This window comes from Sus scrofa, chromosome 14, assembly GCF_000003025.6.
Source record: "Sus scrofa isolate TJ Tabasco breed Duroc chromosome 14, Sscrofa11.1, whole genome shotgun sequence".
Lineage (NCBI taxonomy): Eukaryota > Metazoa > Chordata > Mammalia > Artiodactyla > Suidae > Sus > Sus scrofa.
Window position 1 is genome coordinate 112,822,267 of NC_010456.5, and position 14,099 is coordinate 112,836,365.

At 39.2% G+C, this 14,099-nt stretch overlaps 1 protein-coding gene across 2 annotated transcripts in view; it reads right to left on the reverse strand.

Moving 5' to 3' along the window:
* Nucleotides 228-14,099, reverse strand: part of MGEA5 (meningioma expressed antigen 5 (hyaluronidase)) — a 28,722-nt gene continuing 14,850 nt past the window's right edge. Inside the window, exons 9-16 of one of the 2 annotated variants that reach the window (XM_003483548.4) lie at nt 13,469-14,082; nt 12,932-13,106; nt 9,684-9,769; nt 8,638-8,742; nt 7,665-7,750; nt 7,190-7,382; nt 4,191-4,350; nt 228-2,381 (exon numbers count right to left, since the gene is read on the reverse strand). In XM_003483548.4, the coding sequence (XP_003483596.1) occupies nt 2,245-2,381; nt 4,191-4,350; nt 7,190-7,382; nt 7,665-7,750; nt 8,638-8,742; nt 9,684-9,769; nt 12,932-13,106; nt 13,469-14,082 (1,556 nt within the window). In that variant the 3' untranslated portion in view covers nt 228-2,244. The remainder of the gene's footprint in view (nt 2,382-4,190; nt 4,351-7,189; nt 7,383-7,664; nt 7,751-8,637; nt 8,743-9,683; nt 9,770-12,931; nt 13,107-13,468; nt 14,083-14,099) is intronic. The other variant, XM_021072730.1, reaches the window with a different exon arrangement.

Genomic DNA, 14,099 nt, shown 5'->3' on the forward strand with positions numbered 1-14,099 from the left:
GTAGCCATAGCTCGCATTTGATCCCTAGCCTGGGAACTTCCATATGTCGAGAGGCTGAGACACTAAAAAGCAAAAAACAACAAAAAAAAAACAAGAAAAGGAAGGATCTAATTCTTAACTTGGAACAGCTATGTAGAGGAATACATGCTTGCAGGTGAGGAATGCAAGGGCAGGAGAAAAGGTAGGAGGCAAAAACAGGAAGGAGGTTTACATAGGACACCATCACACACATTCACTTCAAGTTTTATTTTGCCTCTTGCATGGTCTTCAGATAGTTTTACAGTTTGTTTTCTACAGAAACTGAGCTGTGATCTAAACAATCAATGAAATGTCATCCCAACCTTAATAAATATTCATAACCGTAGAAGATAACATAGCACTTTACAATCCTAGAGGCCTGGACATCTGTTTCATAGTTATTAGCTCTGTGACCAGAAGACCAGCCAAACTGATTATTAAAAGCCAAGATAAAGCCACAAGCAAACTTGCGAAAAATCCTGATTCCATAGGATGACTGTGGAACCCTCCAGATAAAATGCTAGAATTGTCCACTAGTGTACAAAATGTACTTAAAGAGAAAATCAAATGACATTAAGCCATTTAAAACAGTATCTTGTAGATATCTTCCCTTCATCCCAGCCCTGAAAACTACAAACTTGGTTCCAGTTGTCCAACATAGCATACCTATATCCTCCTATCAGTTGAAGGTTTTCTAACCCTGTATATGAAGAGGCCTCCTTCCTTCATCTCACCCACTCAGTGCACTCACAGGCTTTGGTTGAAAGTTACTAGGCAGCACTAAATACAATGCTTTTTAAAAACTCTCTTTCCAAAGTCCATACTGATGGGAACCTATGAAGGAAAATGTTTTAAGTTTCCTTCCCCCTTGACCTTCCCCTCTCAGCTCAAAGTTAAAACAGCTGATACAAAACTGCAGGAAAGCAATGTAACAAAATAGTTATGAACCAATGGAGAAGCCAGCCAGCCATCATAAAAAAAAAAAAAAAAATCCTGCAGAGATTACCTGCTAGCCTCATGCTCAGAACCCTTAAAAACACCAAATCTAAATTAGAATACTTGAAGCTTTCAGAACCCGTTTAAAGGAAAGACAAAAGGTAACCATAAGTCATTGGTTAAAGTGTGCTCATTCTTTTAAAAATTAGATACAAACATGCAAAAACTAAAGACTGATTTAATAAAACCAGTAGGAATAGTCTTGAAATTAAAGGACAACTGATCCGAGGGCAAATGGGATCAATTAGTCCCTGAACCCTTCTTGCCAGATGTCAAAATTAACATTTCACATGCTGATCTTCATCGAGGTTAATTTCCAGAAGTTACTGCACTTTGCAACAGATTGAGTCCTATGAAGTTAGGCTCTCGTACCCAAAGTGGTCATGGCCTAGCCCTATGTGGGAGGCACTTCAAAAATAATACAACTTATTTAAAAAAAAAAAAAGCAAAGAAAATCCACTTTCCACTGATTTATATTATTCAAAGTGCCATCCTGAACCAACCTTTTCATTTTCAGAAGGAAAAATTACAAAACCCAATAAACACAAAGAATAGTCAGGTTACAGCTAGTTTATATACAAAAAAATTTACAAGTTTGTCACTTTTAGGCTTTCGCCACAAACAACTGCACATTTGTCCCTACAAAGTACAACATGCCTGAACCAATGGTCACTACAAGAGACAACTGGCCATGGCTTCACAAAAAGCAGAAAAACTGCCCAAAGTGAAATCATTTACTCAGCTTAAACTATGCCATAACCATCCCACTTGGAATCTCCACCCTGAAGCCTCAGAAACCAAATCTTTCTCATCTTTGCCATGTCCCCAAAGGAGGAGACACGTTTCATTCAATAAGCCAAAGAGGATGACAAATGATTTTGATTACTCTCAGGTGAGAAATGCAACCACACTGGATGCAAAAAACAGTGCTGACTACATTTATTGAAGACCCCTCCCTATAAGCCCATGTAAGAGGTCTTGGCATCTAACACAAGACTCAAAAAGGAGGCCCACATCTCTTTCATACAGGATTTGCAGCAATACTATCTTCTTCCAACCAGTGAGTAGTCTCTCTAAGTATGATGAGTGAGTTTTACACAGTCTTCTTTGTTTTCAATCCTAATCAGCCAATGTGTTGCCACTCCAGAGGCTGAACTGTATGAAGACCCCAACCACCACCCACCAGGTGAAGTTAAGAGACTTTCTGACAGTTCATAGTGCCAACAAACATCACAGGCTCCGGCCAAGTATAACCACATCCTTTGGAAATCCTTCCATTTTTGCAATCTCAAAACAGCCTAACTTGCTGTAAAATTCCAAAATTCTTTTATCATCAGGTCTCACTTCACAGAAAGCCCCTCGGGAACCTAAGGAAAAAAACAAAAAATATTCAAATTATAAATGTCACTTAATGTAATAAAATCCATTAAGTAATAAAAAAAATTTTTAATTAAAAAAATCTGAAAAAATCACTTAAGTAGAATTATGAATTGTTATTAATATATTTCAAAGAGATCATAGAAGGTGCTTATCTATATCAGCTCCTAAATATCAATTTTTAAAATCTGTATTAAAAAGTCAATGAATATTAATATTCATAAATATTGCAGTGATAACTATCTTAAAGTGATGGATATATATTTTATTTATTTTTATGGCTACACCTGCAGCATATGGAAGTTCAAGGCTATGGGTTGAATCAAAACTGCAGCTACCGGCCACAGCCCCGCAACCCTGGATCTGAGCCACATCTGGGACCTATAGTGTGGCTTGCAGGAACCCCAGATCCTTAACCCACTGAGCGAGGCCAGGGATCAAGCCTACAAAAGTGATGGAAATAGTAACTAGACTGATACGGTGATTATTTCACAGTACTTCAAATCATCAAATTGCACACCTTATATACATACAATTATTTTTTTTTGGTCACAGCTGTACCATAGTGGTGGACAGAAACACTGCAGTGACAAGGCTGTATCCTTAACTTGCTGTGCCATAGGAGAACTCCCTGCAGTTCTCTTTTTTTAGGGCTGCACCCACAGCAAATGGAGGTTCCCAAGCTAGGGGTCTAATCAGAGCTACAGCTGCCAGCCTACACCACAGCCACAGCAATGCCAGATCCAAGCTACGCCTGAGACCTACACCACAGCTCATGACAACACTGGATCTCAAACCCACTAAGCAGGGCCAGGGATCAAACATGCATCCTCATTGATACTAGTTGAGTTCATTACCCGAATCACAACAGGAACTCCAAGAACTCCATACAATTCTTAACTGACAAATATACTCCGAAAAAGAATTTTTTTCCACTTATATAATGTTTTAAGTCTTTAAAGTATGGTTGATGTACAATGTTGTGCCCATTTCTGCTGTACAGCAAAGTGACTCAGTTATACATTTTATTTTATATTCTTTTCCATCATGATCTATCCCAGGAGATTGGATATAGTTCCCAGTGCTATACTGTAGAAGCTTCTTGTTTATCAAAGTTGTAAGAAACTTCAAGGCAAAGGATGCCTGTTTAAAAGGTACTTTTGAGGGCCCCAGAGGGCAGAACCTACTCCAGCCTACGTCATAAGCCAATACAACCAGAATGTGTTTTATGTTAAGACATACCTCAAACACCTGCATGATTCAGTTCTGAGCTTAACAGTGAAAATTATTCTTTTTAGACAGAGTTGTTGAAATTATCCCACAAAGGGGACACCACTGAATCGAAGGAGAGAAAGATGCAACAAGTGCATTCTCATGAATCAACGACCCTTTCTTTAATGAGAGCGCAATGAGCCACACATTTTTGTATTACCCTAAGGTGAAAAAGTTCACATTTTTAAAAAGTTGTTTAAAAAACCCAACAACAGGGATTCTGCATTCATTTCTAAATGAAGTCTTTCCCAGGCTCATTTAATGTTCAATTATCATTTGAGTCTCCTGGAAAAATAAACATAGCTTCATGTATTCACTTCTCATTTAATTGGGGCTCTAAGCATTCACAGTATAAGAACAGTAATATTTCAATGATTCATATGCAATTCTTGCACCAGTAGTAGTTCAGAAGCAAAACCATAAATGGTGGGGAAGGTAATATAAATTCACTTTTCTTTTTATCCTAAAATATAGTCCTGTCCCCCCTAACCCCCCAAACACCAGTAATGCCACAAATATGTACTCACCATTAGCCTTCAGTGAAGACAGGAGGCAAGCCATCATGCTTTTGGCTACACTTGGGTCAGTTACTTTTTTGTGAATATCCATCTTTATCAGAGAAGGGAAGTTGGCAAGGAAAGTTTCTGGCAACACTTCCTGCTCTTCATGGAAACTCAACATGATTTTCTGTAAAAATTAGAAGAACTGCTTGGCTTTCAGTGGCTAGTCATTGTGAATCTATATCCCAACTACAGAACTCAGTAATAGGAAAAGAAAAGCAAAACTCAATAACTTCTGGTTATTATAAAATTACCACACACAGAATTTAGCAGCTTATAATTCTCGTTGAAGCGTTTTCACTTTTACAAAGTTTATCTAAATGTAAGCTGGTATACTGGATTGGCTCCTAGAGCAGAAAAAGGACATTAATGAAAAAACTGATATACAAAATGAGGAGTTTTTAGAAATGTACCAAAGTTGGTTTCTCAGACACGGACACATGTACAAAATGGATAAGGAGTACACTGGAACTCTGCATTATCTTTGTAACTTCTGTATATCTAAAATTATCCAAAATACGAGTTCTTTCATGGTGCTGCTGGTTCAGGATCCAGCATTGTCACTGTAGTGGCTTAGGTTGCTGCTGTGGCATGGGTTCGATCCCTAGTCCACATGCTGCAAGCCAAAAAAATAAAGAAAAAAAATTACTCAAAACAAAACTAAGTTTTATAAGTTCGTATTGCTTGCACAAAAATGCCAATGTACTTAACACTACCAAACTGTACACTAAAATATTCTTAGGACAGTAAAAAAAAAAAAAAAAAAAAAAATTTGGCTTTGTCTATAGCATCCAGAAGCTCCTGGGCTAGGGATGAAAGCCAAGCCACAGCAGTGACAATGAGCCATAGCAGTGGCAAGGCCAAATCCTTAACCACTAGGCCACCTGGGGAACTGCTAAGACAGTAAATTTTATGTTATATATATATATATATATATATACTTTACTACAATTTGTACAAAAAAGTTTGTAATACATACACTGGTCATTCTTTCTATGTTCCTATGCTCAAAACTGTCAGATATGGAAAAGCAACACATCAACAGCTCAATCATCAGCATGCTGCAGTCAATGTTGATATGATCCCAAGTAAGGAAGGTCACTCCAAAGCAGCCTCTTATTACAGAGCTACCCAGCTAGGAGCAAAAAGTGAAATACAGTAATAATCTACAGAGAGAATGTGAGTACACTGGTGTGGGGGAGAGGGAAGAGAATTTCAGAAAAGTGGAAGAGGAGCAATGTGGAAGAAAAAAGACAATGTCACAAATATGAGTCCAAACAGATCATCTAAAAGTATTCATTGAGGAGTTCCCATTGTGGTTCAGCAGGTTAAGAACCCAACTAGTATCCATGAGGATGCAGGTTTGATCCCTGGCCTCAATCAGTGGGTTAAAGATCTGGTGCTGCCACAGAATACCACCTCGCAATGGCTGTGGTGTAGGGCAGGTAGCTGTAGGCAGATTTGACCACTAGCCTGGGAACTTCCATATGCCACAGGTGTGACCCTAAAAATAAATAAATAAATAAATGGGGGGGAAAGTATTCATGGAGCACAAAAACCATCCTCAAGAAAAAATGTTTTTTTCTTTTTTGGCTGCTCCATAGCATAGAGAATTCCCAGGCCAGGGATCAGATCCGAGCCACATTCTTGACCCAAGTTGGAGCTGTGGCGACGCCGGATCCTTAACCCACTGTGCAGGGCCAGGGATTCAACTTGGGTCCCAGCACTCTCAAGACACTGCCAATCCCACTGCACCACAGCAGCAACTCCAAAAAGAAACGATTTTTAAAGTTCATTCCTTTTCTTTTTTTGCTTTTTTAGGACCATACTCGGGGCATATGGAGGTTCCCAGGCTAGGGACAGAATCAGAGCTACCGCTGCTGGCCTACGCCACAGTCATAGCAACGCCAGATCTGAGCTGTGTCTTTGACCCACACCACGGCTCAGGGCAATGCCGGATCCTTAACCTATGGAGGCCAGGGATGGAACCGCAACCACATGGTGCAACCACATGGTTCCTAGTCGGGATTAGTTCCACTATGGGAACTCCCTATTATTTTCTAATTACAATAAGAAAGCAAGTTAGCTTCATTAGCATGCAAATAAGAGATTTTTACATACCTAAACTTGCTCTGAGTAGCCAAAGAAGACCAAAATGTCCTTAAATTTGGTCCTTCAAATCAGGAAAGGAGGAGTTCCCCTCATGGCTCAATGGAAATGAAAATGACTAGTATCCATGAGGATGCAGGTTCAATCCCTGGCAACTCTCAGCAGTGGGTTGAGGATCCTGCATTGCCATGAGCAGGTTGCAGACCTGGTTAGGATCTCACATTGCTGTTGCTGTTGCTGTGTTGTAGGCCAGCGGCTAAGGCTCCAATTTGACCCCTAGCCTGGGAACCTCCATATGCCACAAGTGCAGCCCTAAAAAGACCAAAAAAAAAAAAAAAAAGAAAACAGGAAATATTTGTCTATATTATGCTCTTACTTGAAAAAATATTATGGCAATGTCTCCAAATCAAAAACTGTAGGGAACAGTGGAAAACATGCTAATAAGAGTAAGACCCGGGGAGTTCCTGTCGTGGCGCTGTGGTTAATGAATCTGACCATGAGGTTGCAGGTTCAATCCCTGGCCTTGCTCAATGGGTTAAGGATCCAGTGTTGCTGTGAGCTATGGTGTAGGTTGCAGACACGGCTCAGATCCTGTGTTGCTGTGGCTCTGGAGTAGGCCGGTGGCTACAGCTCCGATTCGACCCCTAGCCTGGGAACCTCCATGTGCCACAGGAGCGGCCCCAGAAAAGGCAAGAAGACAAAAAAAAAAAAAAAAAAAAAAAAAGTGTAAGACCCAAAAATTCTTTTCTGTTAAGAAATTTAGAAAGCATTGAGATTTTAAGATAGCCTGCCTGTTTTTCTAATAAGTATTAAAAAAAAAAAAATCACCAGTGTGTAATTCTAAATCTGTGTATTACCTCGGCCTCAGAGAGTTCTTTGTCGCCATTTGGCTTGGTATACTTCTCCTGCATGAAGGGAATCCAGGAAATTTTACATTTTTTAATGAAAGGGGTCACATCTACAGTGCCCAGGGCATAACCACATATGCCATCTTCATCTTCTAGAACAAAACAGTAATCCAGGCTGAGGGAAAGCAGCCCTCCTACTAACCTGCTCAGAAGAAAAGAGGCCAGAATGAGATAAGACACTAACATATAACTAGAATTCAATGATATAAGGCCCAATACACTCAAATGACAATGTGTAGAAACTAAATCTGATGTAAATATAAACTGGAAATACACACATACTAATACTCAGATTTTATTAAAGCTAAAGAAGGACTTCTAAAAAAAAAACTATACTTTTAGTTATCACCTCCCCTCAACTTGATAAACCTAGCTATGAAATGTCTACTCCCAAATCCAAAAATCCAAATACTTTATCACATACTTGTCTCCAATAAGGTCAGGCTGACTTTGAAAAGGTAAACCCACTCCATCGTCATACATTTCTCTGCAAATCTTGTATACGGAAGCCTGAAAACATAATCTAGTTAAGCAACGCATCAAGAAAAATGACAACAGATTTTAACAACAATATGACTCAGAAGTCAGAATGGACTTCTGGAAGAGGGAGTAACAAAAATGCCTGGCTTCTCATAAATATCATTTTGTTAAATGAAGGTTTATGCATTGAGTCATACTTGTAAAACCAGTAGAAAACAGCATGTTACAGTAAACATGCTTTGCAGGGAGAAAGTTGTAGGCAGTAAGTAGTGGATTCAAAATCAGCAAACTATGAGCTGAGTCTCAGTCTTCTATATATCCAAAATGTTTTAAATGTTATTGTCTTTAAGCAGTTTTGCTTTTTTTCTGTAACTGAAAACTACAGACAACCAATATACTGCAGAAAGTCAGCCAAAAACGACATTATCATTCAGACACACTCTTTGGTAACTGAACTCTGAATATGTTTCATCCAATGTTTTATTTATTTGTCTCCTGTCTTCTGAGGGCCGCACCTATGGCATATGGAGGTTCCCAAGCCAGGGGTCTAATCAGAGCTGCAGCCTCCAGCCTACGTACGCCACAGCAACACTAGAGCTGAGCCGCGTCTGCGACGTACACCATGGCTAACGGCAACGCTGGCCAGGGATCGAACCCACAACCTCATGGTTCCTAGTCAGATTCATTTCCGCTGTGCCACGACAGGAACTCCTTATCTAATGTTTTAAAGGACTTGGCATAAGATACTATGAGTTTAAAGTCCTTATGCTCTTCCTTAAACATCTGGCGTTCCATGTTTTAAACTTTCTCCATCTAAAGTTCCTATTTTAAGACACGATATTTATTCTTTTAACCAGGAAGTTCAAAAGAAAGTATTAAGTGTTCACACAATCATGGGCAGGTAGATAGACAATTACCTCATCTTTAGGAAAATATGGTCTGATAGTATAAACTTTGGAGGTAGGAGTCAGTGGGGGTGGTTGAAAAAAGAGGTCATTTGCTCCATCAATTGGCAGCAAACGCTGTGGGAAGAAAAAAAGGGGAGATGGATTAGTGTTGGGAAGATGGCCATTTCTGCAAATGAGTGTGCACTGCAGATTACCAACTTAACATTAACTGGCTACTGCAGGCAGACCTAAAGAAGAGGGGTACACTATGCTTTACTAACATAAACACCTCTTTGCTGGGGGAAGGGAGTGCTTCTGAAATTACCCAAACTGAGTTATATAGCTTTAGTGGCATACTACTGGGGATTTAGGTTTACAGTTAAGAAAACAAAACAAAACCAAAAAAAACTATTCCAATTATGAGAAATCTATTTTTTTTTTTTAAACCAATCTTATAGACCATCTCTCTACTAAAAGATGGCAGAACAGAATGTCAGGAGGAGAGGTTTGGTCTGAAGAGGGTTATCTGTCCAGGAGACGCTTTATCCCCAAAGCAATGCGCTTCAGTTTGCTGTGCGCAGCAGGGCACCTGTTGGGGGGAGAAAAGTAGAGCACCTGAAAAGTCCATGAACAAATTCCAACACCAAAAAAAGTCATTATTTTGTTCAAATTTTCATTCTGGACTGTTACAAGTTTCATCTATAAAGCCCTTTCACCATTCACTTGCATAACTATTCATCCTTTTTGCTCATGGAGTTTCCACTGGCAGACAAGCATGCGCGCATTGTGCATTGCGGGCGCAGATTAAAATGCTGTGCGACCTGCAAAGAAACAATGTGAAGTGTATACCTAGAGCCGCTGCGCTTCGCAGGCGCGGGGGGGAATTGGCAGCATCTCCTTCAGAAATTACTGTGAAAGAGGAGGAAAATTTCATTTAAAATCCAGCTATATAACTAAATTGAATTTGGGACTAGAAAGCCTTCGGCAGACCAATCCTTCCAGCCATCTGATGCGCAACATAAGGTTTCTCATAAAACAAAGAAAATGTCAATTCAGTTGTGAATTCATATTGATACCTGGAACTCTCCTGCTAGACCACCTCTAAAGGCCCAGGGTTCTTGGTCTCCAATTAAGAACTGTGCTGAAGAATGACTACGACACCCTGTTGAGATCAGATCCAAGCGGAGAACGTTACGAGAAAGGGGATTTCCTGGGGTCTCAAACGTCCAACAAACTAACAAACACTTTGTGGAAATAGCTCTCTAACAATAATAATCCAGGGCTTCAGGACAAGGCTGTGATAATAATTTTTTAAATTTATAATAGAATTTTAATATCTTCTGATTAATGATAATCACTGTTAAGAGTTTTACCCTTTCTTAAATTAATAGAAGGACAGCATCAAGTCTGCTTGGATCAAGTTTATATATATCCTAGGTGCAGCTATAAAAATCAAGGAAGCTGCTTGCTCTGCAGCAAAATTATAGTAACTATCATGTGAAATGAGATTGATGAGACATTTTATTATCACAGCCCATGAAGGAATTAAACCTGTCTGAAGTCACATTTTACATTTTGAGGAAAGGTACAGGAAAGGGAAGGAGGGGGGAAAAAGGGTTAATCTTGTCAGAAAACTAAGGTCAGCAAAATAAAGAAAAGAAATTGTTCAATAACTTCACAATGAAACACGAGTACTTTTTTTTTTCTTGACAAGGACAATCCAAATTCAGACAATTCAGACTTGACTAGTAATAATACCAGTCTGACAGATTCTGAGAACTAAGGAGAGCTGACAGATGATCCTAACTTGTCCAGAGCTAAAACATACTTTTAAGAAAAGTATGACGGTATCTAGCTCCTCTAATTGGTCATTACAATCTTTGTAGTGCACTTAGCTCATACATGGAGTGGCAGGCTTTGCTGTGCAAAGACCTTTAACACTGACACCACTTAACCAACTCCATAGGCAATAAATAAGAGGTAATTAACAGCAAATACTTGGAGGCCAAACCAAAATCACCTGCCTAGTCTTCTGACAAGATAAAGCAGCGCAACATAGTCCTTTTCCATTTGAAGACAGCATTCTACCTCCTGTTCAAGTTAACAGTCTCATCAGTACAATATACAGTGTGCTAGTCAGACAGTCCCAAAGCAAACCAATTTTTTTGCTGACAATTCAGGCCCGTTAAGAGATTGTATCCAGGGTTGCTGTTTTTCAGGGGTAGGGGTACTTAAATATATATATATATATATATATATAATGTAATGTTTGTAAAATAAATATGAAATAGGGTCAAAATTTAGGTTATGAAGAGAACATGCCCCATTCCATAGCTCAGTGTAAATTTACACTGCAGAAAAAAATCTATGCCTCTCAAACTTTAAGATCAGCCAATTTCCCCTACCCCTCACTTTGAGACTACAACATAACTAGCACTTTCAACTATTACAATAAAAAGCTGCATGTACGAAGAGCTGTGTAAATGAAAACATGGTTAATGCCTCAGTCGCTGCGCAAACGTGACTTCAGTTCATGCCTACTGCCCTTAAATCTACCTGAGCTACCTCACAGAACCTTTCAATTTAAACTAATTAATCATGACGCGCTGTGAACATCTGCCGCTGTCCATCCAATAGTAGTAGAACTTGGGCTGAGGATTCTCCCATCTGTACACAATGGGGAAGAAGATAATAGAAGTCGTTAGTAATCAAAAGTACTGCATAGCCACAATCTTTAAAGGACTGAATGCCAGCTGGACTGGAAAGAGGAGGAAAATGAAGGGTTCTAATCAGCACTTCCCTTAAATAACGACAGAACCATGAAAATACTCTCCATGTCGTGAGCTGCTGTAAAAGCTATGTGGATGCCAAGATTATTTAAAACTTCTAAAATGCTCTAACCTTGAGACTGTGCAACAGCTATATACAATTCGGGAAAGCTACCCTCATAATTACACAGTACAGAGGTAAAGCATGAGAGAAAAAAGCAGCAATACTGTATACAATCAAGAATTCTTAGTAATTCTTGAATTAAAGCTGAATATCAAATGTTTTAAGCAGTATTTTCTAGTTCAATAATCCAGATTGCAGGTTAGGAACTTAAGACTTCTTTCCCTATAAGGGTTAATTATAACCCCCTGGCCAGAAGCCTGAAAGGCAAATGCCACCACCAACAATCAATATAGAAGTTTTTCCTGAGTCTAAAGGCAGACTTCTATCACAGAGAAGAGACGTCTTGGAGCCTTGTAACGAGAGATCAAAATTCTCTCTTCTGCCTCTTGTGCTACATATACAGGAACCCAAAGTTCTCTATTTTCAAATTAAGAGTAACTCTCTTTTTAGCTGCTAATAAGTTGTATCACAGTAATAATATAGGCAGAAAGTGAGAAATCTCTTTGCTGCCACTCCTGCATCCAGTGTTTCACACTAAGTTCACAGTGTTTCACACTTTTATTTCATAACCAAGGCTATGTAACCCATCATAGTATTTGTGACTACTATGAAAACTATGACATGTCAGTTAGCCTTGCTGCCTGCTGTGTGCTATGTGTAAGGCCATTACATATTCCTTATAGCTTGATTGAAAACCTGGAAATGAAATGAGATCCCTGGAGAAACTTGGCCATGCTGGTGCTTTTTACCAAGTTTGAGAACGTAAAAAAAAATAATAAAAGAAATAAAAAAAAAAAATCAGTTTTCAAAAGAAACATCCAGAAGTCCATTTAACAAAGCAGAAAGTTTTCAGGGGATTGCAATTTCTATCCCCTGCTAAAACCAATTACTTGGTAGAGAGATAAAGAAAAAGCCAGTGAAATAATATCAAGTAGCACCAGAATAGCCTACACTAAAGCTCGCATGCGCACAGGGCTGGGAGGACGGCTTCCTCTTTCCAGGCCCCTTAGGTCATTTCGGCAATTGTTCTGTTAACACAGCATTAATGTTATCAAGACACAGCAAGCAGCAGAGAGCTTACAGAGTCACAATTCATAGTGTCTCATCTCCAAATCAGGTAAAAGTGGTATATACAGGGTTCCATCCAGGAAGCATTCAGTCAGAGCAAGTTAAAGTCAGTACTTTCTACACATTTTCAAGATATTTATGCTGAATTAGCCCAAGGGAGAAAAATCAATGTGCTCAATATATCTACTGAGGCTTGCACCTCAAGTCTGCGACTGGTTATACCTTTGAAAGAAATCTAAGCAAGGAATTTAAACACAATTGGAAATTCACCAATATCCTAAATGTTTTTCTCCCTATGGGATAATTTTTTTTTTTTTAAGGGACAATATATCTGAGGAGAAGAGATTATTCCTGGTGCACCTACCTAACCACTGTACAAAAGACTTCACCATAGACATTATACTCTTGATATCCCAAACATAGGAGTACATGTCATAAAGGATTGTCCTGTTGGCACAATTGGAGAGCCGAGTGAACATTCCCATCACTAGTCCACACATCTCTTCAAACTTGGCTGCTCGTGACCGCCATTCTTCAATCTATTGAGGAGCAATAAAAAAACTCAAAAAATCGAAAGCTTAAATCATAATCTAAAACAGTTATAAACTAAGCTGTTATCAGGTACCTGCAAATTTACCATAATATTAAAAAAAACACTGGGCTTAAATTCTTTAGGACAAGCAATACAAGTTTGTGTCTCCCCAAACTGACATATATTCCTAAAATCATCAACCATAAGGTCAAACTATGGAACTGTATCTACCTACTTTATACAGTAGAGTCCACACCTACTTTATAGAACACATTCCAAGGTATGGTTAATTCTCTTTAAGACTTCCTCCATATCATCAGCATGAGGACCCATCCAGGCCAGAGAAGCAGATAAATTAAGCATACTCACTTTTTCAGAGTCTTTTCCTTTGCAGTTGACACTGACAACACTGCTATTTGCTCGAAGCCACTGGAACTCTCGTAACATCTGTGCTCCTTTGGGTCCATGCTCATAAGGAAGGTAGAATAGGTCAGCAAGTAACTGTAAATCCTCCAGAGTAACTGGTTCTGCAGTATACAAAGGTTTTTCATTTGGACCAGGTACAAACTGCTCTTTGTTTGTCTGTTCATCAGTCTGCATAGGGGCAATATCATTAATGCAATCTTCTTGCATAGACATCTCTGGGGATTTTGACTCCGCTATGCTCTCTTTATCAGTATCCATTGGTTTCAATTCCTCTGCCATTTTAGCTTCAACAATTTCAGTTAGTATTTGATTGTCATTTTTGTGGTCTGTTTCTTCCTGTTTTTCCACAACCATGTCCATAGGTTCTTCATCTGGCTGTTTCTTTTCTTCTTCCTTGGTTAGAGCTGTGGACTCACCACTCAAGGCTGCTCCCTGGCTCATAATGGGCTCCTGGTAAACTGTTGTAACTACAGTTGTGGCATTTAAAGAAGGTGCTGCAACTAGAGGAGTCCCATCAACTACACTTGCTTTCGCTCCACTGTGAGCAACTTGCCTACCTATAAAAATAAATTCC